Here is a 26013-nt window from a genome sequence, read left to right on the forward strand (position 1 = left end):
CTCTGTGAAAAAAACAATGCTACATTGAAAAAATGGTTTTGGTATCACCAGTCCTCATCGAAAAGAAGTTCTTTGCAAAATAAAAAAAAAATAACAAAAGTCCAAAATGTGAAATATAACAATTCCACTTATTGTCTGAAAAAAGGTTCGGTTTTCTTAATATTAAATTTAAAAAAAATTCCTTAATTTATAGTATAAACCAACTTGTTTTTGCACACAATCTCAATAATTTCTCAAAACGATTAATGGCAAAGGTTTCTATTGCCAAAAACTTAACAGAAAAAAAAACAAACCATAAATCAATTCATATGCAATATTATTTTTGTGTTTATTTCATGAAAAGAAAGAAAAAAACCCCATGTAAATTACTAAAATTTATATATGAATATAACAAAAAAAAAAAAAAAAAACAAAACAAAAAATAGAAAAAATCCAGAAAAAAAAGAAATTTACTTAAGTTAAAATGAAATCTAAGCTAAAAACAAAAAAAATGGAAAAACTAATAACCTTATACAGAAATTATAAGTGAAAAATTGTAAGAAAATCAATCTAACTCAAATTCTAATTGTTTAATTTAAACATATTTCAAGCTAACTTCTTATTTTTCTTACTTACCGCCTAAAAATTTGCAATTTTCTTAAAAAAAAAAACTTAAAAAGTATTTTTTTCCTCATATTATTGAAAATATTACTTTTAAGCTCAAGTTTATTTAGATTTGTTTTTTTTTTTTTTTTTGTAATTTAAAACTACATAAATAATTATTTAATAAATATTTTTAATTTCTTTTTAAGTATAAGCAATATTTTAGAATTTGTTTCGTCTTTATACGTCGCATCATCTAGACCTTGTAAGCAATCATACATATATTTTTTTTATTATTTGTAATACATAATTAAATTATATACAAAACTTGTAAGCTTATACTATAATGTATTTTTAAAAGAAACTAATTTCAATAATTTTTATTTGCGCCCATGTTTTAAGTAGCTTATGCAATGTTGATAAACACAAGATAAGAAAAAAAACGTAACAGAAAACTCATTATCAATAACGAAAAAATTCAAACAAGTAATGATACAAAACAAATGAGATCTAAGCTTTTATATATTAAGAAGATGAGAACGAAAGAAATCCTCTCCCAGCCCTCCCATTTTCTTTATATTTTGTTTATTTGTAATACTTTATTATAATTATACTTAATGCTTAAATTAAAATTGAAACATTTTGTTTAAAAACCATACGAAAAAAAAGAATGAAAGAAAGAAACTCCGAAAAATTGTGTCATTTTATGATTTTTTTTATAATAAAAAAAGAAAATGTTTAAATAAAAATAATTTTACAAAAATTTACATATAATTTTGAGTTTTTTATTTGGGGGAAAAATTAAAAACAAAAAACATCAAAAATAATGAAATTTTTATTATTTTGAATTTAACGGAAAAAAATTGTCGGATCTGGCAACACTGCATGTGAAAAATTCAAATTCCAGCGGATCTGGCAACACTGTCATGTGTGTACATTCAGCGCCATCTAGTGATAACTTGGTTTTTGAAAATATAAATTCAAAAACCCAAATACCACTAGATGGTGCTGGCTGTACACACATGGCAGTGCTGCCAAGTTCCATCAAAATGGCAGTACTTTATTTCAAAATTTCCGTTAAATTTGAATTATTTTTCAACCATTTCTAATGCATTTTAAGCACATTTCAACCAGAATCAAAGACTTTAAAGCTAATTTTTTGTTAATTTCTTTGTTTTTATTGGGATTTCGAAAGTTTATTAACTAAATTTCATAGAAATAGGTATATTTTTAAAGACGTTTGGTGTATAAAACATATATGTATGTAGTATTGGCTGCTGATATAACTGTTTGTGAGTTATCCATCGGTTTGGTAAAAGGGGAACATTACTAAAAGCATTATAAAAGCATTAAACATAAATCCATCGAAATCTAAACTAATAATTATTGGCAAGACTCCAGCCTCTCAACCCGATATTAACTTAAGAATTTCAGACTCAACTATTCAGCGAGTGGAGTCATCTAGCAATTTGGGTTTGACTTTTAACACCAAGTTGAATTGGACTAACCACATAAATCGAGCTTCCGGCAAAATTCATGGCATGTTGAGAAACCTATGGAAATTACGTACATCGACTCCTCAAGATATTCGCTTATTGCTTGCTAAAACGTATTTAATCCCAACGCTTCTCTATGGATGTGAAGTTTTTGCATGCTGCGGTTATAATGACACAAGGACACTTAATGTTGCCTATAATAATATTGCAAGATATGTCTTTAACAAAGGAAGAAGGGAAAGAATTTCGGAGTTTTCATACCAAATTTTTAATGTCCAATTTGACAACTATCTTAAAATCAAATGTCTATTACAACTGCATAAAATAATTTATACACAAGTACCTCCTTATCTGTACAATCGTTTACAGTTCGCAAGATCCAATAGAGGAAAAAAACTAATTCTACCCAGATTTAGAAAACTTTCTTCAGAACGACAATTCTACATAGGCACACCACGTCTTTGGAACTCGCTCCCCAATAATATTCAATTGTTAAGCAATGCTTCCGCCTTTAAAACTGAACTTTTTAAATTTTATGCTTGATTTATATAATCGTTTTTCATATTCAACCTATATAATGTTAATTCTTACCATAATTACTCTATAATTATTCTTTAAGTATCGTTTGCATTTTTTGTGTGTTCACTTTTAATTCTAGTACAGTCAATTATAAGATATTTCATCTTGTTGTACTAGTAATGTCAATAAATAAATCAAATCAAATCAAATCAAAAAATCGTCAATGTAGTGACGACTGTGGTCTACGTTGGTCTCAAAAACTGTAAGAGAAAAAAAATTAGTGAATTTAATAACAAATTGAAGATCTTAAATGCTATTAGTTCTATATATCAATGAGTATGAATGTTAATTTCAATGAAACTTGATCCAAAGGCAAAATCAAATTAAAATGCAAAATGCAGTTTTTTCTTTCAAGACAACATCTCAATGAAATTTTCTCTAAATATCGGTAAATAAAACAGATTCAATAAAATTTACTTTAAAGACAAAGCAAAATTTCAAAACGTTTTCTCTACGGATAATATACCCATTACAATTTTCTCAAAATTACAATTTACAATGCCTCGTTTTGTTTAAGGCCTTTCTATGGATATAGCTGCTATATAGACCGATCTGCCAATAAAGGGTCTAATGCCCATAAATGTTTAATTTTTCATCCGATTTCACTGAAATTTGAAACAGTGAGAAGTTTTAAGCCTCTCGACATCTGACCCAAATATGGTTCAGATCGGACTATATTTAGAGATAGCTGCCATATAAACCGATCTCCGGTAAAGGGTCCAAAGCCCATACAAGCTATATTTTTTATCCGATTTCGCTGTAATTTGAAACAGTGAATAGTTTTAGGCCTCTCGACATCTGGCCCAAATATGGTTCAGATCGGGCTGTATTTAGATATAGCTGTCATCAAGGCCGATCTTCCGATAAAGGGTCTGAAGCCCATAAAAGCTTTGTTTTTTATCCGATTTCGCTGAAATTTGAAACAGTGAGTTGTTTTAAGCCTCCCGACCAAAATATGAGTCCAATCAGGCTATATAGATATAGCGGTCATAAAGACCGATCCTCCAATTTAGAGTCTTAATCCCTTATGGTCCAGATCGGTTATTATTTGGATATAGCTGCCAAAAACAGACCAACATCGAAAAGTTTTTCTGCAATAGAAAAAGAAAACCAAAAATCACCACACACACCAACCACTATCGGACGCGTTCCGTCATTTGGTTAGAATAACTTATTGACCATATTAGGTGTGAAGGCTTCAAAAGCCGTACGTTGGTATGATGTACCTAAACATAATTAATTGCGAAAACGCCATCTATGGCATAAATACCACATTAACCGAGCTGGACAACCCTGTCTATTAGCTGCACTATTAGTTATTGTGTATATGAGAAGGGAACACCAAATAGTTATTAACCAATCTCATTTAGAACTCTTCAACTCTAATTGCTTCGGAAATGATAACCCGCAGTAATAGAAATATTGAACGAAAATAAATAAAAATTATATTTAAATTGAATAAATAAAAACTACTAGGAGGGCACCGTAGCGCAGAGGTTAGCATGACCGCATGATATGTGAGAAGTTTACCCTTTGTTCTTAGTGGAATGTTCATGGGCAAAAATATGCAAATTTGTAAAAAAAACTACTACTCTCTAATCAGTGAGTAGGTAGAAGCATGCAATTTGGTGGCATCGCAAGCTGATGAGGCCCCTGGCAGAGGCCGAAATCGATCCTTGCAGCTCACACCCAAAACATTTAATAACCACTTTTGTTGAGACTCTTAAAAAGGATCTTTTTTTGTTGCTTTGCTTTTCTTTTTGAAATTAAAGCAAGAAATAAAAACATATTGTTTTTGTTTGTTTCTCCTTGGAGACGACTTCAATGATCGCAGATTTTCCTTCGCAAATGGAAAAGGAAAGCCAGAGATCGCAACACACACCAACCATTATGGGACGCGTTTCATAATCAGCCATATTAGGTGTCAAGGCTTCAATGACCATAAGTTGGCATGTCGTTCTTATACAGAATTTATTGCGAAAACGCTTCTATGATATACTAAATTAACCACGCTCGACAACCCTGTCTATTAGCTGTACTTTTCCCAATGCATGTAAAATTTAAAAAAAATCGGCCAAAATTTATCTTTCTCTCTAAAGACAAAATTTCCATGAAATTTTCTTTCTCTTTTCTCTAAAGACAAAGTTCTCATGAAATTTTCTCTAATGACAACATTTTTATGAAATTTTCTCTAAAGACAAGATTTCCATGAAATTTTCTCTATAGAGAAAATGTCCATGAAATTTTCTCTATAGACAAAATGTCCACGAAATTTTCTCTTATGACAAAATTTCTATGAAATTTTCTCTAAAATCAAAATTTCAGTGACATTTTTCTCAAGATCAGCGTTCAGTGTCATAGGCGGACATGATAACCTCTGCGCTACGGTAGCATTAACCACTATTCCTAATAGATAGGTGTTCCATGGTCTGTCGACGAGCTGCAATCGCTGATATGAACGATGTGGAGGATATGTTTAGAAATTGCCAAGATGTAAAATAATTTTTCCTTGATCCATCCATAAACTTCTTGAGCAAGACAGCAATCGTTTAGGAAATGCAAAGCGACGACATTGTCAAAACCTGCAACGAAACAAAGATACTGGTATTAATATTGCTACAATATAGTGTGGAATACAAAATATCCCTTCCGGCACGGGATGACTAGGCACCACACGGGCTCTGATTTGTGTTGTGTTTATCATCATCACGAGAAGCTCGAGAAGAATAGAGCATAGGTAGAGGTGAAACAATGCTGGAGATATCACCCCTCTTTGGGAAACTTTCCGTTTAACTCTACGTTCTTTCGATTTCTTATCACAAAATTCCACAAATGACTGGCGACCACACAGATAATTTGCGACCCAACGTTTCAGGCCTGGCTGGAGGGACGTATTGGCGATGTCCTCAAATAGTTTGGTAAGGCTGACCATGTCCAAGTGCCAAGAGGACCGTTTTATCACATGGCCTGGGCTGATTGAAGCCACAGCAAATGTGTACTGTGATGGCATGCAAAGTTGTTGTAGTGCTATGCAGTCTTCGAAATTCATGCTAATGCCCAACGAGGCTCGGAAGGCCATTTACAATCGCATAAGTATTTGTGGAAAATTTCAAGCGCTTAGCTTTACTCCTTTGAAAGTTAGCGTGTTTTCGACAGGCAGACGGACGGACAGTGCTAGATGGACTTCAAATGTCATGACGATCAAGAATATATTGGGTTGCCCAAAAAGTAATTGCGGATTTTTTAAAAGAAAGTAAATGCATTTTTTATAAAACTTAGAATGAACTTTAATCAAATATACTTTATTTACACTTTTTTTCTAAAGCAAGCTAAAAGTAACAGCTGATAACTGACAGAAGAAAGAATGCAATTACAGAGTCACAAGCTGTGAAAAAATTTGTCAACGCCGACTATATGAAAAATCCGCAATTACTTTTTGGGCAACCCAATATATACTTTATGGGGTCTTAGATGCATATTTCGAGGTGTTACAAACATAATGCCGAAATTAGTATACCCCATCCTATGGTGGAGGGTATAATATCATTTATAGTTTGACGGATATACCAGTGTGAACTTGGTAACACTTCGTGTCAACTACTCTGTAGAAATATAATCTACCTTTTCAAGCATTCGCATGTTGAAGTAGATCCTTTATGACTTGATTTTATAGTCCGGTCTTGATTGATGTTCAAGGTTCTTCTAGTTTTTAAGGGCATTAGATATCTTAATATAGGGGTCATCATGTCATTCTTATTCTTGTTGTAGTAGTAGCAGTGTGTTGTACACTGAGGCGGTAGCTCTTGCCAATGAAGAACTCCATCCGGTCAATCCGGTACGTACAACCAGCTGCCATGGCATTGGATCGGTTGCTTTGTTGTTGTAGCCACACACCTGCTTGCACTGTATATGGGAATAGCAATCCTTGGCAAGCTCTATGGGCAAGGTTGTTCGCTGGCGAAACTTTGCTACAGTGGGAATAAACTACATTTTTGATTTAAAAAATATGAAAACCTTTTAATAACCTTTTTGAGCTTTCATTATAAGCTTTTTCATAGTTTATCTTTAGTAATAATTATTCAGAATGTTTTTTTTCCAAAAGTTTTTTTTCCTTTATTGAAGCTGTTTTTAATAAGATTTATATCCATTTCATTCATAAAGATCAATACAAAAAATGCATCATCTCTGTTAGTGTTTTTCTTGATTTTGTTTGTCTAGATTGTGTTTTTTGTTGTTATTCTATTGTAGCAAGGGGGAGCGAGTGATATTGAATGAAATGAAAATAAACAAAAATTTAAAAATGATTATAATGAAGAGATTGAAAAAACCCATAAAAATAAAAACATAATTTAAAGACAAAACAAAAACTAGAAATTACGATTTGTAATAAACTAAGATATCTTGTCTCTATTATTTTGGAAAAGAGCTATGAACAATATTTGATTGCGATAACTTATAGGCCAAATATTACGTATAACAAGTAAGAGCGTACCAAATTCGGCTCGGCCGAAACTTATATACCCTCCACCAAGGAAAGCATTTGTCGAGTTCTTTGCGCTGCATTTCTTGTTAGGCAAACAAAGAATAATGAATAAGAACTGTTATCCTATTGGAGCTACATCAAGTTATAGTCCGAATCAGACCATAAATGAATTGAATGCTGAACATTGTAGAAGTCACTGTGTAATATTTCCGTCCATTCGGACAAGAACTGCGCCTTGTAGGGGCCCAACGAGCAAAATCGGGAGATCGGTTAATATGGGAGCTGTATCAAGCTACAGATTGATTCAGACCATATTGGATACGTATATTGAAGATCATGGGAGAAGTCCTTGTACAAAATTTCAGCCAAATCAGATGAGAATAGCGCCCTCTAGAGGCTCAGGAAGTCAAGATCCCAGATCGGTTTATATGGCAGCTATATCAGGTTATGTACCGATTTTTAAGCCATACTTAGCACAGTTGTTGGAAGTCATAACAAAACCTCTCATGCAAAATGTCAGCCAAATCGAATGAGAATTGCGCCCTCTAGAGGCTGAGAAAGTCAAGATCCCAGATCGGTTTATATGGCAGCTATATCAAGTTATGTACCGATTTAAGCCATACTAAGCACAGTTGTTGGAAGTAATAACAAAACATGTCATGCAAAATTTCAGCCAAATCGGATGAGAATTGCGCTCTTTAGAGGCTCAAGTACTCAAGACCCAAGATCGGTTAATATGGCAGCTATATTATGTTATAAACCGATTTGAACCATATTTAACACAGTTGGAAGTGATACCAAAACACCACGTGCAAAATTGCAGTCAAATCGGACGAGAATTGCGTCCTTTAGAGGCTCAATAAGTCCAGACCCAAGATCGGTTAATATGGCAGCTATATAAAAACATGGACCGATTTGGCCCATTTACAATCGCAACCGACCTACACCAATAAAAAGAATTTGTGCAAAATTTCGAGCGCCTAGCTTTACTCCTTCGAAAGTTATCGTGCTTTCGACAGACAGACGGACGGACATGGCTAGACCGACTTAAAAAGTCATGACGATCAAGAATATATATACTTTATGGGGTCTTATAGACATATTTCGAGGTGTTACAAACAGAATGACAAAATCAGTACACCCCCATCCTTCGGTGGTGGGTATAAAAATCAATTTGTATTTGTTTGTCGGTTTATTTGTTTGTTCCACATAGACTCAAAAGCGGCTGAACCGATTACCTTGAAATTTTCACAGATTGTGTAGGTTTATCTGAAAGCAAACATAGGCTATATAATTTTTTCGATATCGGGAGGGGGCGGACCTTCGCCCTTACCCCAAACCGTACTATTCAAAAATAGAAGTGTGCCGATCAGGACAATATGGGACTCAAATGGAAGGAATTCAGTAGTAGAGTTTGAATTTCATATTGGGGCCAAGTAACACACCCTAAACTAGGTTTATTGGATGAGCATGACAAGATGGCACTCAAATGAAAGGTATTCGGTAGTGGATTACGAATATAGTCAGGAAGAAGGAATAGGCTTTATAATTTGTTGATATCGGAAGGGGGCGGACGTTCCCCCGTTATCCCAAGAACACCACCCAAAATCAAAAGTGGACTGATAAGGACAATATGGATATCAAATGCAAGGTATTGAAGAGTAGAATACGAATATGGTAATAAAAATTGGTTCCAGAGCCCACGAAGTCGCCCAACCCCAAAACTTTTAAAAGCAGTCAAATTGAACGTCCATATCAATATTTGGCAGTAGATAAAAATTTGCCATAGGTCCAAGTAATGGGAGGTCGCCCCACACCCAAATACCCCCAAATGGGCATATCAGCCGATCAGAATATATGGGATTCAAATGATAGATATTTGGGAGTAGATAGGAGGCCACCGTAGCGCAGAGGTTAGCTTGTCCGCCTATGACGCTGAACGCCTGGGTTCGAATCCTGGCAAGACCATCAGAAAAAAATTTCTGCGGTGGCTTTCCCATCCTAATGCTGGCAACATTTGTTAGGTAATATGCCATTTAAAACTTCTCTCCAAAGAGGTGTCGCACTGCGGCACGCCGTTCGGACTCGGCTATAAAAAGGAGGCCCCTTATCATTGAGCTTAAACTTGAATCGGACTGCACACATTGATAGGTGAGAAGTTTGCCGCTGTTTCTTAGTGGAATATTCATGGGCAAAATTTGTAATTTGTATTTGTAGATTACGAATATGACATTAAAATTTGCGTTCAAGTTTAGGTGGCGCGAAAATACGTCGAATAGGTTAATTGACTCATTATGACAATATAGGACTCAAATGAAAGGTATTTGAGAGTAGAAAACGAATCTGATATACAATTTTGGAGCCATGTTTACTTGTGGAGACATTTTGTCCTATGTTCTCGCCAGGATTCGAACGCAGGCGTTCAGCGACATAGGCGGACTTAGGGTGCAGAGGCACGAGTTCAATATCAACATTTGGGGCGAAGTGTCCCCAACCTAAAAAGATATTCGAGAGTGAAGGAAGGCGCAGCGGACCCAGTTGGGCTAGTATGCAATAAATAGCCAAAAGATGGTAATTTTTTGGGCTTTTAATATGTAAATGTCCAACTCTACTTATAGAGTGAAGTGGAATTAAAGTGATGGCATTTGCTGACGACTGTCTGTTTAGGGAAGTTTTACATTACTTGTGGAGACATCTTCCATTAATTACCCAGCGGCATCTTCCATTAATTACCCAGAAGGAGCCTCTTCAAATTTGTTCCTTGACAACTTATGAAGCCTAATGATATTTGTGAGGCCTTCGGCCATGCAAATTTCTTAATTTAGAGGTGTTAGGTTAGTTTTTGTTTGTTTCTCTTTCGAGACGAGCTCAAAAATCGGAGATGCAAATGGAAAAGAAAAGCCAAAGATAGCAACACACACCAACCACCAAATTTTAAGTTAGGAATTCCGTGCTACTTACAAAATCTTAAATTTAGGGATGTAGCTCAGCGGATTTTCGTTTGGGTTCGATTATAGAGCAAGAAGGTCCTTTTCATTTGACAAAAACCTGAATCAAACAAGAGTTACATCCAAAGAGATGGTTGTGGGAAATGTTGTATTTGCATGACACGGATGTTTAAAAAACCATTTCAATATCGCATTAAGCTAATTTTTGGTTTTTTCTCTTTTTACAAAATAAAAACGCTGAAAAAGAAATATTGCTTAAAAAACAAAAACTCAACATTTAAAATTAAAAAAGTAACTCGAAACTCATCAAAAGTTTCGAAATAGGTTACACAATAATGGAAGAAACGAAACAACCTAAATTTGTAACATTTACATTGTATGTCATATAATAATTACAGTATCTTAATATATAAAACTTAATACATATATAAATGTATAATAATAATAATAATTATAATAATAGCTATCATAATAATCGCTAAAAAAAACTTTGTGGTAAAATTGATTTGCTATTGACTCATATGCCTGCCTTATTTAGTTCTGAAAAATAATAAAAAAAAGAAAAAATTAAAATTAAAGACTATTATTGAGAGTATTATATTATTCGTTTCATTATTACCATACACCTTAGTCTTGATTGTTATGATTAATGATTAAGACTAAAATCTAATATAAAGTGCTAGGCAAATGTTTCATAGAATATTTTTGTTTCTTTTTTCTCACATTTCCTTTTTCGTTTTTCTTAACAAATTTGCCATGCTTTGTATTAAATTTCCAGCTTAAAATTTTATGAAAAGTGAGTTATTTGTTAAATTATGTTTTTGATTTGATTTCGTATTACAAAAAAAAATATATAAAAAATTTATATAGCTATGCAATAGTTAAATTTATGTACGCATGTTTTTATGTGTGTAGATAGGTATGTGTTTGAATATGCCATTTAAAAAATTACCATACCAATCGCAGTTGCAATTTTTGTAAAAAATCAACGAAGCTTTCATAGATAAATTGAAATATTTTTAACAAATTTAAAAATTAAAACATATTTGGTATACATTAATTTCATAACACAAACAAAAAACAAATATTTTTTTTTTGATTGTTTAACAATAAAAATTAAAATTATTTATAATTATATATTAAAAAACACATAAAAATAAATAAAAAGTAAAATAGAATAAAAAAATAAACAAAAAAAAATAAAAAATGAGTAAGAATATATTGGGTTGCCCAAAAAGTAATTGCGGATTTTTCATATAGTCGGCGTTGACAAATTTTTTCACAGCTTGTGACTCTCTAATTGCATTCTTTCTTCTGTCAGTTATCAGCTGTTAAAGTATATTTGATTAAAGTTCATTCTAAGTTATATTAAAAATGCATTTACTTTCTTTTAAAAAATCCGCAATTACTTTTTGGGCAACCCAATAAATAACGAACCTAAAAAATAAAATGATAAAATTTTTGTTTCATTGTTTTTTTTTTTTAGTTGAGCTTTAATAAATAAATGAATGTTATACACATAGGAGAGATCGTTTTAAATAAGTTTTGAAGAATAGAAATTGTCAGTTTCTCAGACAAGGTACCACACATATCGCAGCACTGGTGGACGCGTTTCGATAATTGGTTTAAGATTATCTCATCGGCACTATTGTGAAACATGTCCATCCGTCTGATCGGTAAAACTGGCAAAATATCGATGACACTATCGATATTTAATTTTTTTGTATGACTATCAATTGATATTTTTCCTATCGATATTATCGGCAAAGTTGAATTTTTGGCAAAATTGAACAAAAAATAGGCGATCCAAAACTGTATGTATCCCTGAAGAGACATTGCGCCTATAGAGGGCGTAATTTTGTGAAACATGTCCATCCGTCTGACTGGTAGAACTGGCAAAATATCTATAACACTATCGATATATATTTTTTTTGTCTGAATATCATTTGTATTTTTCTTATCGATATTATCGGCAAAGATCAATTTTTTGCATAATTAACAAAAAATAGGCAATCCGAAACTGATCCGTCTATAGAGGGCGCAATTTTTACCCGATTGTACAATGATTTCTCTCACGATTTCCAACCAAGGCTGCCAGACGTGACGAAGAGGAGGATAGGTAGAGGTTAAACAACGCCGGAGATATCACCCCGCCTCGGGAACTTCGACTTCTTATCCCTAAATTCCACAAACGACAGGCGACCACACAGATAATTCGCGAACCAGCGTTTCAGGCCTGGCTGGAGGGATGTGTTGGCCATGTGCTTAACTAGTTTGGCATGGCTGACCGTGTCATAGTCCGACGACGAAGTTTGTTACCCATTGCTGTCTATATTCGCTCAACACCTTGCAACATATTCAGTGTGACTATACTCCCGCAGTGACGTAAGGCCAGAGCAAGAGCATCGGTTACACCTCACCGGTACCGACCGATAATGGCAGGCAGTTCTGGCAAACCGAACAAACCAGGGTCCGGGTTTCTTTTCAATCCCGGTACGGACCAGAAGCGGAGAAGGCACTCCGGGATGTGCCACTCCCATGACGAAAAAAGGACGAACAAGTAAACTGAGGCGGCAGCCCTTGCCGATGGGGATTTCGGTCCGCACAACCGGCTGCCATGGGAATGATTTGTAAATTCAAATTTGCCTATGAACATTCTATCAAGGAACAGGCAAACTTCTCAGTTCAAATGATTTTCAGTTCTCTTTAAGTTCAATGATAAGGGGCTTATTTTTTTTTAGCCAAGTCTGAACGGCGTGCCGCAATGCGACATCTCTTTGGGGGGACGTTTTTAAAAGGCTGCCATACAACTTTTTTAAATGACATGCGCTCTAAATACAAAAAAGTAACCACAAAAAAGAAAATCTAAGTTAGGAATTCCGTGCTACATACAAAATCCTTGTTTTCCATGCCACTTCCCTAAGTTGGTTTGTGTTTGGTATAGTGTCCGCACCTAAGTGCCGGTATTTGTTAGACGCGAAAACCGGGCATTGAGAAAGGAAATGCTCTAACGTCTCACCATTTTCCCCGCATGCCCTGCACATGCTATCACTTGCCGCACCGATTTTATATAAGTGAGCTCGTAGTCTGACGTGTACCGTCATAATGCCAATGGCTATACTGACCTCCCTCTTGCTTCCTTTCCGTAATAGCCTCGTCTTCTCATGGTCTCGATCCCCCCATAGGATTTTCGCCGTCCTACCGACCGTTACGCTACTCCATAGGGTTGCATGCGCATTCGTCGCCTACGCCCTTAACTCAGACGGCGTCAACCCGAAAGGCTTCGGGTTAACCAAGTTTATTGACGGCAGTTCTCTGGCGTTCACCACCAAATCGTCTGCTCTCTCAGCCTAGGCCTTAAATCAGTCAAGAAATTGTCTGATACTACCCATCTTCGAATTTAACCTGTCTATCATAAAATAATTAAAACCGTGCTAAGTTTGACCGGGACGAATCTTATGCATCCTTTACCATGGATCGCATTTGCCAGGTTCTTTGCCCGGTATCCCATTAAAGGATAAACATAAAAATTGCCATGCTATTAGAGCTATATCAGTTTACGAACCGATTCAACCCATACTTGGTTTGGATATTGAAGACCATACCAGAAGTCATTGTGCAAAATTTCAACCAACTCGGATAAGAATTGCGCCCTATAGGGGCTCAAGAAGTAAAATCGTGAAACGGTTTATATGGGAGCTATGTCATATTATGAACCGATTCAGATCATATTTGTAACCATATTTGGATCCGAGATCGGTTTATATGGCAGCTATATCGGGTTATGAACTGATTTGGACCATACTTAGCACAGTTGTTGGAAGTCATAACAAAACTGCTCGTACAAAATTTGAACTAAATCGGATATGAATTGCGCCGTCTAGAGGCTCAAGAAGTCGAGATCCAAGATCTGTATATATGGCAGCTACATCAAAACATGGACCGATATAATCCGTTTAAAATTCCAATCGACCTTTACTAATAGGCGGTATTTATGCAAAATTCAAGCGACTAGTTTCTTCCTTCGAAAGTTAGCGTGCTTCGACCGACGGACGGGAATAGCTAAATCGTCTTAGAATGTCAAGACCCCTGCACGGCATAGCTGTGGAACATTGAGCTCTAAGTTGTGTGGTGTTGATTGCTGTCACGAGAAGCTTGGCTGCAAGCTACCGGGCGCGTCCACAGGTTGCGGATAGTGGAATGCATCATACGGAGTAGCTGCAAAGGCAGTCACGGACAATCAGCGGTATTGAGCGGAGAGCCTCAGTGAGAGGCCGGGCGGCACCAGCTCAAATACTGAATGCATATGATGCTCTATATGACAAGGCGAGTTATTGGCGCCTTTAAATAACCAATGTCCATCCTATTCCCGCGGCGATATGTTCTGTGGACCGTAACGCTTGCTCATCTACAGGAGCTTGACGAGGATTGCCACTTCCACATGAAAATGTGGCTACAACAACAACAATAGAATGTCAAGACGATCAAGAATGGGTATACTTTGTTGGGTCTCAGATAAATTATTGATGTGTAACGGAATGATGAAGTAATTTAAACCCCATCCTATGGCGGAGGGTATAAAAATTATCTGTGTGAAGTTTCAGCTCAATATCTTCGTTTTTAAAAATGTAGCGTGACAGACGGACAGAAGAATATGGCTACATCGTTTTAGAACTTTACGACGATCAATTATATATATACTTTGTAGGGTCGGAAATGGATATTTCGATATAATATAAACGGTGGTGGGTATAAAAAAAAACATTCAATGGATGATCTCAGTTCACAGAGCAAATAAATATATATTGAATACTAAAAAATATACAAAATAGCCATGAACTGTGTTAAAAAAAAAATAAGTATAAACGCATTAAGTTCGGCCATGCCGAACTTTTGATACCCACCACCATGGATATATTCATTATCCAAATTTATTATAACACTACTACATCCGTAATAATATCCAAATACAGGCCTAACTTAATTATATTTGGTTCAGGTGCCGAGAAGCTCTATAAAAGTAACAGTTCCAAATTTCAATCGGGCGAAATCGGGTAATAAATGCGCTGTTTATGTTATTAAGCCCTAAGTCGGATGATCGATCTATATGACAGCTATATGTACATATGGTCCGATCTGGTTCATATTTGGGTTGGTTGCCAAGAGTCTTAAAGCTGCTCACTTTTAGCAAAATCGGAGATTAAATGCGCCTTTTATGGTGTTTAGGCCCCGAAGCTGAAGATCGGTCTTTATGACAGTTATATCTAAACATAGCCATATCTGGACCATTTTCGGAACAGATGTTGAGAGTCATGATACAACTCACTGTTCCAAATTTCAGCGAAGTCGGATAATAAATGCGCCTGTTATAAGACGAAGACCCAAAATCAGCAGATCGGTGTATATGGCAGCTATATACAAATATGTTCTGATCTGGACCATTTTTGGTTCGGATGTCGGAGAGGCTAACTAAACTCACTTTGCCGAATTACAGCGAAATCGGGTAATAAATGCGCCTGGAGTCTATATGGCAGCTATCTTATATATAAAATTGAATTTGTGTTTATTTGTCGGTTTGTTTGTTTATTCCGTATAGATTTAAAAACGGCTGAACCGATTACCTTGAAATTTCCACAGATCGTGTAGGTTTGTCTGGAAGGAAACATAGGCTATATAATTTTTTGATATCGGAAGGGGGACAGACCCTCCCCCTTGCCCCAAAAGTACTACCCAAAAATAAAAGTGGACCGATTGGGACAGTATGGAACTGAAATGAAAGGTATTCAGGAGTAGAGTACGAATTTCATATTAAAAATTCGGTCCAAGTAACTGGGGGGCCGCCCCAACCCCAAAACCCCCTAAAATAGGTTTATTGGACGATCATGACAATATGGGACTCAAATGAAAGGTATTCGGGAGTAGATTGCGAATATGGTCAGTGAGGAGAAATAGGCTTTATAATTTGTTGATTTCCGAAGGGGGCGGACCCTCGCCCGTCATCCAAAAACACCACCCAAAATAAAAAGTGGACCGATCGGGACAGCATGGGTATCAAATGAAAGGTTTTGGAAAATAGAATATGAATACGGTATTAAAATTTGGGTCTAAGTACCCATCGGGCCGCCCCAACCCCGGAATTCCCCCAAACAGGCATATTGGATGTTCATGTCAATATGGGTCTCAAATGAAAAGCATGCGGCAGTAGATTACGAATCTGGCATACAAAATCAGTTCGAAGTATAGAAGGTCACCCTACCTCCCAAAAAATTCTTTAAATGGGCATATGACCCATCATGGCTATATGGGACTCGGTTTTTTTGTTTGTTCCGTAGAATCAAAAACGGCTAAACCGATTTTCTTAAAATTTTCACAGATTGTGTAAGTTTGTCTGGAAGGAGACAAAGCCTATATATTATTTTTAGATATCGGATGGGGCGGTCCCTCCCCCTTACCCCAAAAACGCCACCCAATACCAAAAGTGAACCAATGGGCACAATATGGTTATCAACTCATAGTTATTGGAGACTAGAAAACGAATATCGTATTAAAATGTTGGTCCATGTACCCAGCGGGGCGCCCCCAACCCAAAAACTTTTCTCAACAAAAAAATATCCGACGTTCCTATCAATATGGGATTCAAATGAAAGGTATTCGGCTTTAGATTACAAATATGGCACAAAAAATTAGGTTCAAGAAATGGGAGGTCGCCACACCCCCAAATACCCCATATTTGGCATATTAAGCGATCATGGCTATATAAGACTCAAATGAAAGGTATTTGGGAGTAGATTACGAATATGACATTAAAATTTGTGTTCAAGTCCAGGTAGCGCTTTTCCTCCTTAAAATACATAAAATAGGTTTATTGACCCATTATGACAATATGGGACTCAAATGGAAAGTATTTGAGAGTAGAAAACGAATTTGATATCCAATTTTGGAGCCAAGTGCTTGGGTGACTGTAAGAATGCAAAAAAAATTCGAACGAATCGCTTTACCAATCTCCGAGATCTGGTGTTTTTAAAAATTAGAGTAATGAGTAGTGCTTTTTAGGGGAGCGAAGGCAGCTTAGGCATTTCAACTCAAATATGGATATCAATACTTCGTGCAATACTCCCAAATCCCTTCAATTAGAGCCCCACATTGGCATGGTCGGTATATATGAACCGTTTGGAGAATGTTTTGGGGCTGGGGCGCCCACCGGTAGTTTATCCTGAAAATAGATATCAATTTCTTTTTTTACCCCCAAATACCGTTCATTTGAGCTCCAATTTGCCGTAGTCGGATATGAAGTTCAGTTTAGGGTGTGGTTTAGGGTGTCGCCCCCTAAACTGAACTTCATATCCGACTATGGCAAATTAGAGCTCAAATCGACGGTATTAAGGGGTAAAAAACGAATTTGATACCTATTTTCAGGGTAAACTACCGGTGGGCGCCCCAGCCACAAAACACTCTCCAAACGGTTCATATATACCGACCATGGCAAAATGGGGCTCAAATTAAAGGGATTTGAGAGTATTGCACGAAGTATTGATATCCATATTTGAGTTGAAATGCCTAAGCTGCCTTCGCTCCCCTAAAGAGCACTACTCATTATTCTAATTTTTAAAAACACCAGATCTCGGAGTTTTGTAAAGCGATTCGTTCGAAATTTTTTTGCATTCTTACAGTCACCAAAGTGTGTAAGGAGATTAAAGCCTTCTCTGAGGATGGCACAATCCGCATCGTTTGGCTGCCGGGCCATAACGGAGTAAGAGAGAATGAAAGGGCAGACGAAGGCAAGAGGACTCCTGTCGATAAACTTGGTTAACCCGAAGCCTTTCGGATCGACGCAGTCCGATTTAAGCGCCCATAGAACACTGTGGAACAGCGAAATAGTCGGTAGGATGGCGAAAATCTTATGCGTTGATCCGAATCGTGAGAGGACGAGGCTTTTACTGAAAGGAAGTAAGAAGGAAGTTAATATAGCTTTTGGTGTCATAACGGGACACAGAAGGTTGGAGGATTTCCTAAAAATTAAAATTTTCTTCTTCGAGGTTAGGGTTTTAGTTGTTAGAGCGCATAACAAGCCGATTACTGGCTAAGGTTGTTGTTGTTGTTGTAGCAGTGTGTTATACACTGAGGCGACATCCCTTGCCGATGAAGGATCTTAACGGGTTAATCCGGCTGCCGTGGGATTGGCTTAGGTGTATGTCTATAGTGGCATGGGGCAGATTAATATCTGCACCCTATTTTCAATCTAACGTAACCTACCGTCACCAAAAACATAACATGGTTTCTATTGTTGTAGACTGGTGCCTCGGGGGCCGCCCAAAACCCGTCAAATGCCACAATGGCACGAATTCGATATTCACATTCAGGGCGAAGTTTCCCCACCCTTAGAAGATATTAGAGAGTTAAAGAAGATGCAGCGGTGCGGGCCCCGTTCAGCTAGTATCCAAATATAGTCCGATGTAGCCAACTTAAGAACTTAATCTGCGTATAGCAGAAATACGAGTCTGTTGCAAAATTGTGATCTCATTATCTCAATTTTTAGCATGTCCGCCTATGACGCTGAACGCCTGGGTTTTCCTTCCTAATGCTGGCAACATTTGTGAGGTACTATGCCATGTAAAAACTCCACTGCAAAGAGATTGTTGTTGTTGTAGCCGTAAGTTGTACACTTAGGCGGCAGCCCTTGCCGATTAAGGACTCCATCGGGTCAATCCGGTACGTACAACCGGCTGCCATGGGATTGTTACAAAGAGATGTTGCACTGCGGTGTCATTGAGCTTAAGATTGAATCGAACTGCACTCATTAATATGTGAGAAGTTTGTCTCTGTTCCTTATTCATGGGAACAAAAATGCAATTTTAGCGTCATTACAACTGACGGACAGACGGACATCGTTAAATCGTTTTAGAATTTTACGACAATCCGATATATATATATACCTTGTAGGGTCGGAAATGGATATTTCGATGTGTTGCAAACGGAATGACTAAATAAATATACCCCCTCCCCAACCTATGGTGGTGGGTATAATAATTATAAAAATTTACTAGGAAATGGGAAATTTTTCTTTATATAAATTTCATGGATTATTAGATTAAAAGCATTAGATTGTGATTTCATGATTTTGCTATTGTGGGTATATATTATTCATAAATATGTATTATTTAAAAAAAAATTTAAAAAAATTTAAAAAAAAAATAAATAAAAAACTGCATTCATTGTCATATGTGTGGTTTTTGTTTTTTTTTTGTTTTGTTTAATATCGTTTTATTTTGTTTTTTGATTTATATTTGTTTTTAAGTCTAAATGAAAAAACAAAGCTTAATTTATATAAATAGGATTGATTACATATATTGTAAATATTTTTTTTTTTCATTTTGTTTTTCTTCTTTTTTTTAAACGTATAAAACATACAATTGCAGTATGGATAATTAATGTTTTTTGTATGCACACTCAAGGAAAGAGGAGAAAAGGCATTTTAAAATTATTGCAAATAATTTTCATTCATAGTGTGGTTGGTTGCTTTTACTTTAAAAAATTTATAAAAAAAAAGAAAAAATCAAAAAAAATTTATAAAAAAAAAGAAAAAATCAAAAAAATTCAAATGTTTTGTTATCTATAATAATTGTGGGTTTGTTCATGTTTTTTTTAATACAGTTTCTTTGTTTGGGGTTTTTTATCCACATTTCCGGTTTATGTTTTTTCTTTGTTTCGTTTATGTGTACATGGTACATTTCATTTAAAAACATTAAATTTTACATTGACAAAAAAAAATACGCGTTTATATAAAGAACTTAAATACATTCAACTGTTTGTTCAAATACAATTTTAAAAAAGTAGTAAGAAAAAAAAAACATCACATAATTTGGAGTTTTTGAAATCCAATTTCGTTTTCAGTTTTTTCTATCATTTCATAATTTTCAATGGAAATGTTTTGCAAATCCTGAAGGTCATAGAGCATAGGATATAAGTTCTGTTTTCATATGCACGAAAATTTGAGTAGCAAGAAAAAAAAAACAGAAAACGTCATTCTATTCAGCAACAGAAATTATTTATCCGAAATATTGAATTTCAATTTTATACATTTTATCGAACACAGAGTGTAACTATTTCGGTGAAATAAAAACAAAATACTACCAGAAAAAACCCGCGTGAGGACTTTCTGTATTTTTGTAATTTCTACAAAATACAATACAACATAAATAGTTTTGTGTTTTTTTATGTTTTTAAGTGTTTTTTTTTAATCTTTTTATAATTTTTTATGTTTTATGGTTTTTTGTTATAATTATTACTTTTTTTCTCATTATTATAGAAAAAACATAAAATAAAATGATGATTACATGTGGTGTGTTTGTTGTTGTTTGTTTATTTATTACAGCAATTGGCAGCAATGAGTTTTGGTTTTTGTCGGCTCCCGGACCTCGGTTTGACGTTGTTTTTTACGTGTTGATATATCCCTGATAAGATCGTAAAATACCTAAAATCGCAATACGCATTTAAATGGGGAAATGAATAATAAAAAAAAAACAATTATTAATAAAAATTTGTAACCTACGTCATTGAAAAAAAAAATATCCATATGTTTATAGCAATAAGTGAATTATAGATAGTTAAGCCAAAAGTAAACCAAAAAACAAATAGAAGGGAAATAAATAATAAGGATGAGGTGATAAAAATATACAAAAAAGTGGTGATGATTTAAAGCAACAGGTTGATTTATAATATGTAGCTAAAATTTTAATGATTTTAATTTTAAGATTTTTTTTACAATAAATGTATTATATAGCATATGGTTTTGATTGAAAGCTTTAATCTTAATATCAAAATATGTATGCATAAAAACCATTTATTTTTTAAACTATAAGCCCCACTGTAAAAAACAAAATCTTTTAAAAGCTTAAGAATTAAAATGATTGAAAAAATTACAAAAAAAAACAAATTAAAAATAAAAAATATAATAAAATAAAAAAAAAACTAAAAACAACATTTAAAAATTAAAATAAAATTAATATAAATAAAAATTAGTACAAATAAAAATAAATTAATATACCCCCTATCCTACGGTGGTGGGTATAAGAAATAAAATAAAGAAAAAAACCCTCCACCATGGGTCGAATTTTTTTCAATAATAAAAAAATAAAATATATAATAAGAATAATATAAAAAAATAAAAATATGATAAAAAAATCATAAAAAAAAACAAAATTAAAAATTAAAATAAAACATAAAAAATTAAAATAAAAACATAAAAAACTAAAATAAAATCAATATAAATATAAATAAGTATAATAAACCAAACAATAAATAAATGTAAACAAATATAAAATGAACTAAAATATAAATAAAATAAAGAAAAAAAAAATAAATAAAATAAAAAATATAATAAAAAATAAAAATATAGTAAATAATAAAAAACAAAATTTTAAAATTAAAATAAAACATAAAAAAATTCAAATAAAATGAACATAAATAAGCGCAATGAACCAAACGATAAATAAATGTTAACAAATATAAAATGAACTGAAAAATAAATAAACCGAAGAAAAAAAATAAAAGAGTTCTATGTTTGGCCGTGCTGAATCTTATATACCATCCACCATGGATCGAATTTTTTTCAGTAATTAAAAAAAAATTAAAAAAAGAATAATAGAAAAAATATAATAAATAATAAAAATAAATAAAATAAAATAAATAAAAAATAAATATAATAAAATAAAATAAAAATAAATATAATAAAATAAAAATATGAAACAAAATTTAAAAATTGAAATAAAATATAAAAAATTATAATAAAACATAAAAAAAAATTAAAAAAAATTAAATAAAAATATAATAAATAATAAAGAATAAATATATAATAAAAAATAAAAATATAATAAAAAAATACAAATATAATAAAATATAAAAATATAATAAAAAATAAAAATATAATTAAAACAATACAAATATAAAAATATAATAAAATAAAAAATCAATAATAAAAAAATATTAAAAAAGAATAATAAAAAATATAATAAATAATAAAAATAAATATAATGAAATAAAATAAAAATAAACACAATAATAAAATTATAATATAAAACAAAATTCAAAATTAAAATAAAACATAAATAAACAATTTAAAAAAATTAAAACAATTAATCAAAAAATAAAAATATAATAAATAATAAAGAATAAAAATATGATAAAAAATAAATATATAATAAAAATAAAAATATAATAAAAAATAAAAATATTGGGTTAATCAAAAAGTAATTGCGGATTTTTTTAAAAGAAAGTAAATGCATTTTTAATAAAACTTAGAATGAACTTTAATCAAATATACTTTTTGGGCAACCCAATATAATAAAATATAAAAATATAATAAAATAAAAAATAAATAAAAAACAAAATTTAAAAATTAAAAAACAAAATTTCAAACAAAATTTAAAAACTAACATAAAACATAAAGAAATTAAAATAAATTTAATATAAACAAGTACAATGATCCAAACAATAAATAAATGTTAACAAATATAAAATTAATTAAAAAATAAAAAAAAAACAAAGAAAAAAAATAAATAAAAAAAATTAAAAGCATACTTAGTTCGACCGGGCCGAATCTTAACTATCCCCCACCATGGATCGATTTTTTTCAATAATAAAACCAAAAGAAAAATTATAAAACAAATATATAATAAAAAATATAATATAAAATATAATAAATAATAAAAATATAATAAAATAAAATAAGAAACAAAATTTAAAAATTAAAATAAAACGTAAAAAAATTAAAATAAAATGAATATAAATATTGGGTTGCCCAAAAAGTAATTGCGGATTTTTCATATAGTCGGCGTTGACAAATTTTTTCACAGCTTGTGACTCTGTAATTGCATTCTTTCTTCTGTCAGTTATCAGCTGTTACTTTTAGCTTGCTTTAGAAAAAAAGTGTAAAAAAAGTATATTTGATTAAAGTTCATTCTAAGTTTTATTAAAAATGCATTTACTTTTTTTTAAAAAATCCGCAATTATTTTTGGGCAATCCAGTTGGTTCAGTTGTTGGAAGTCATAACAGAACGCTATGTGAAAAATTTCAGCCAAATCGGATGAAAATTGAGGCTTTTAGGTTCTAAAGATGTCAAACCGAAATTTATATGAAGGATATATCAAAATCTGAACCGGTATGCCCCAGTTGCAATCCCCAACGATCTATATCAATATTAAGTATCTGTGCAAAATTTCAAGCAGCTTTACGCGTTCAACCTCTATCGTGATTTCGACAGACGGACGGACGGATCGGCAAGGTTAGATCGACTCAGAACATCGAGACGATCAAAAATATATATACTTTTAGGGGTCTTAGACGAATATTTGGAGGTGTTACAAACGGAATGACTGATTAGTATACCCCCATCCTATGATGGTGGGTATAAAAATATGTATGAATGAAAACAGTTTATTTTTATAAGCCCCATTGTAAAAACAAAAAACTTTAAAACCATAAGAACAAATAATTCACATGTAAATAATTTAAACATTAAAAAATTTACTAAAAATTATAATTATAATATTAAATTAGAAGAAAAAAAAATATAAAATGAAACAAAAATAAATATGTATAAAAAGTAAAAAATGAGCCAAAAAAAAAAATTAATAAAATAAGGGAATCAAGTAAAAACGCATAAAGTAAAAACGGCCGTGTCGAACTTTTGATACCCACCACCATGGAATTATTTATTATCAAAATTTATTCTAACTCTACTATAACCATATTCATATTCAAATATATTTCGATCTTACTCATATTTGGTTCAGGGGCCGAGAAGTTCTATACAAGTAACAGTTCGAAATTTCAGAGAAATCGGGTAATATGTGCCCCGATCAAGTGATTGACAATTTTTTTAAACGGCTTGTGACTCTGTAATTGCATTCTTTCTTTTGTCAGTTATCAGCTGTTACTTTAAGCTTGCTTTAGAAAAAAAGTGCGTGAAATTTTGTTTACATTTGTTTATTTAGTGTCAATTTTAATATGGAGTCCACAAAGGAGCATTTTCGTCATATTTTACTTTATTATTTCCGTAAAGGAAAATACGCGGAGCAGGTTACTAAAAAGTTACGAGATGTGTATGGTGATAAAGCCTTAAAAGGAAGACAGTTTCAAAATTGGTTTCGCAAATTCCGTTCTGGAGATTTTTCACTTAAAGATGAGCCACGTTCAGGTCGGCCAAATGAAGTTGATGATGACCAAATCAAAGCATTAATCGAGCGTGAGATAGGAGAGAAGTTAAATATACAAAAATCAATCGTTCATTATCACATAAAAAGTCTTGGACTGATGAAAAAGCTTGATATTTGGGTACCACATGTATTGAAAGAAATTCATTTAACAAACCGAATCAACGCTTGTGATATGCACCTTAAACGCAATGAATTCGATCCGTTTTTAAAACAAGAACGTTAGTCGAAAACGATCATGGTCCATGCATGGTGAACCAGCTCAAACCACTTCAAAGGCTGATATCCACCAAAAGAAGGTTATGCTGTCTGTTTGGTGGGATTGGAAGGGTGTGGTATATTTTGAGCTGCTTCCAAGGAATGTTTACTGTCAACAATTGGACAAATTGAATACAGCCATCAAGGAGAAGCGACCAGAATTGGTCAATCGTAAAGGTGTCATATTCCACCAGGACAACGCTAGACCGCACACATCTTTGGTCACTCGCCAAAAACTGAGTGAGCTTGGCTGGGAACTTTTGATGCATCCACCATATAGCCCTGACCTTGCACCATCAGACTACCATTTATTTCGATCTTTGCAGAACTCCTTAAATGGTAAAACTTTCGGCAATGATGAGGCTATAAAATCGCACTTGGTTCAGTTTTTTGCAGATAAAGGCCAGAAGTTCTATGAGCGTGGAATACTAAATTTGCCAGGAAGATGGCAAAAGGTTATCGAACAAAATGGCAATTATATATTTGATTAAAGTTCATTCAAGGTTTTATTAAAAATGCATTTACTTTCTTTTAAAAATTTCTTTTAAAAAATCCGCAATTACTTTAAAGCTGAAGATTGGTCCCTATATCAGCTATGGGACAGACCGTGCCAGACCAACTGTCAGCGAAGTCGGGTAATAAATGCGTCTGTTATAAGCCTAAGACCCAAAATAGATAGATCGGTCTATATGATAGTAATATCCAAATATTTTCCAATCTGGACCATTTTTGGTTCGGATATCGGTGGGCGTAATAAAACTCATTATGCCAAATTTCAGCGAAATCGGATGATAGATGCACTTGTTGTAGGCTTAAGACCCTAAATCGCCAGTTTGGTCTATATGGCAGCTATTTGTAAATATGGTCCTATATACACCATATTCGGGTCGGATATCAAACCCGCTAGTGCAACTCACTGTTTCAAATTTCAGCAAAATCGGAGAATAAATGCGCGTTTTATGGTCTTAAGACCCTAAAGCTGAAGATCTGTCTCTATGGCAGCTATATCTAAATATAGCCCCATCGGGACCATATACGGAACAGATGTTGGGAGACTTGATACAACTCACAATTCCAAATTTAGGCGACATCGGACAATAAATGCGCCTTTTATGAGCCCAAAACCTTAAATCGAGAGATTTAAAGCTGAAGATCTGTCTCTATGGCAGCTATATCTAAATATAGCCCCATCGGGACCATATACGGAACAGATGTTGGGAGACTTGATACAACTCACAATTCCAAATTTAGGCGACATCGGACAATAAATGCGCCTTTTATGAGCCCAAAACCTTAAATCGAGAGATCGTTCTATATGGCAGCTTTATCCAAATCTGAACCGATCGGGGCCAAATTGAAGAAGTATGACGAAGAGCCTAACATAACTCACTGTCCCCAAATTTTGGCAGAATGGGACAATAAATACAATTTGGCCCAGATCGGTCCAGATTTAGAT

General features: G+C 33.5%; 1 protein-coding gene across 1 annotated transcript in view; it reads right to left on the reverse strand.

Moving 5' to 3' along the window:
• Nucleotides 1–10584: 10584 nt before the first annotated feature.
• LOC106096005 (ras-related protein Ral-a) overlaps nucleotides 10585–26013 on the reverse strand; it is a 112319-nt gene continuing 96890 nt past the window's right edge. Inside the window, 3 exon segments of the mRNA XM_013263507.2 lie at nucleotides 10585–10628; nucleotides 20423–20517; nucleotides 20520–20559. Of these exon segments, the coding sequence (XP_013118961.2) occupies nucleotides 10623–10628; nucleotides 20423–20517; nucleotides 20520–20559 (141 nt within the window). The 3' untranslated portion in view covers nucleotides 10585–10622.

This window comes from Stomoxys calcitrans, chromosome 4 (assembly GCF_963082655.1).
Source record: "Stomoxys calcitrans chromosome 4, idStoCalc2.1, whole genome shotgun sequence".
Classification (NCBI taxonomy): Eukaryota; Metazoa; Arthropoda; class Insecta; order Diptera; family Muscidae; genus Stomoxys; species Stomoxys calcitrans.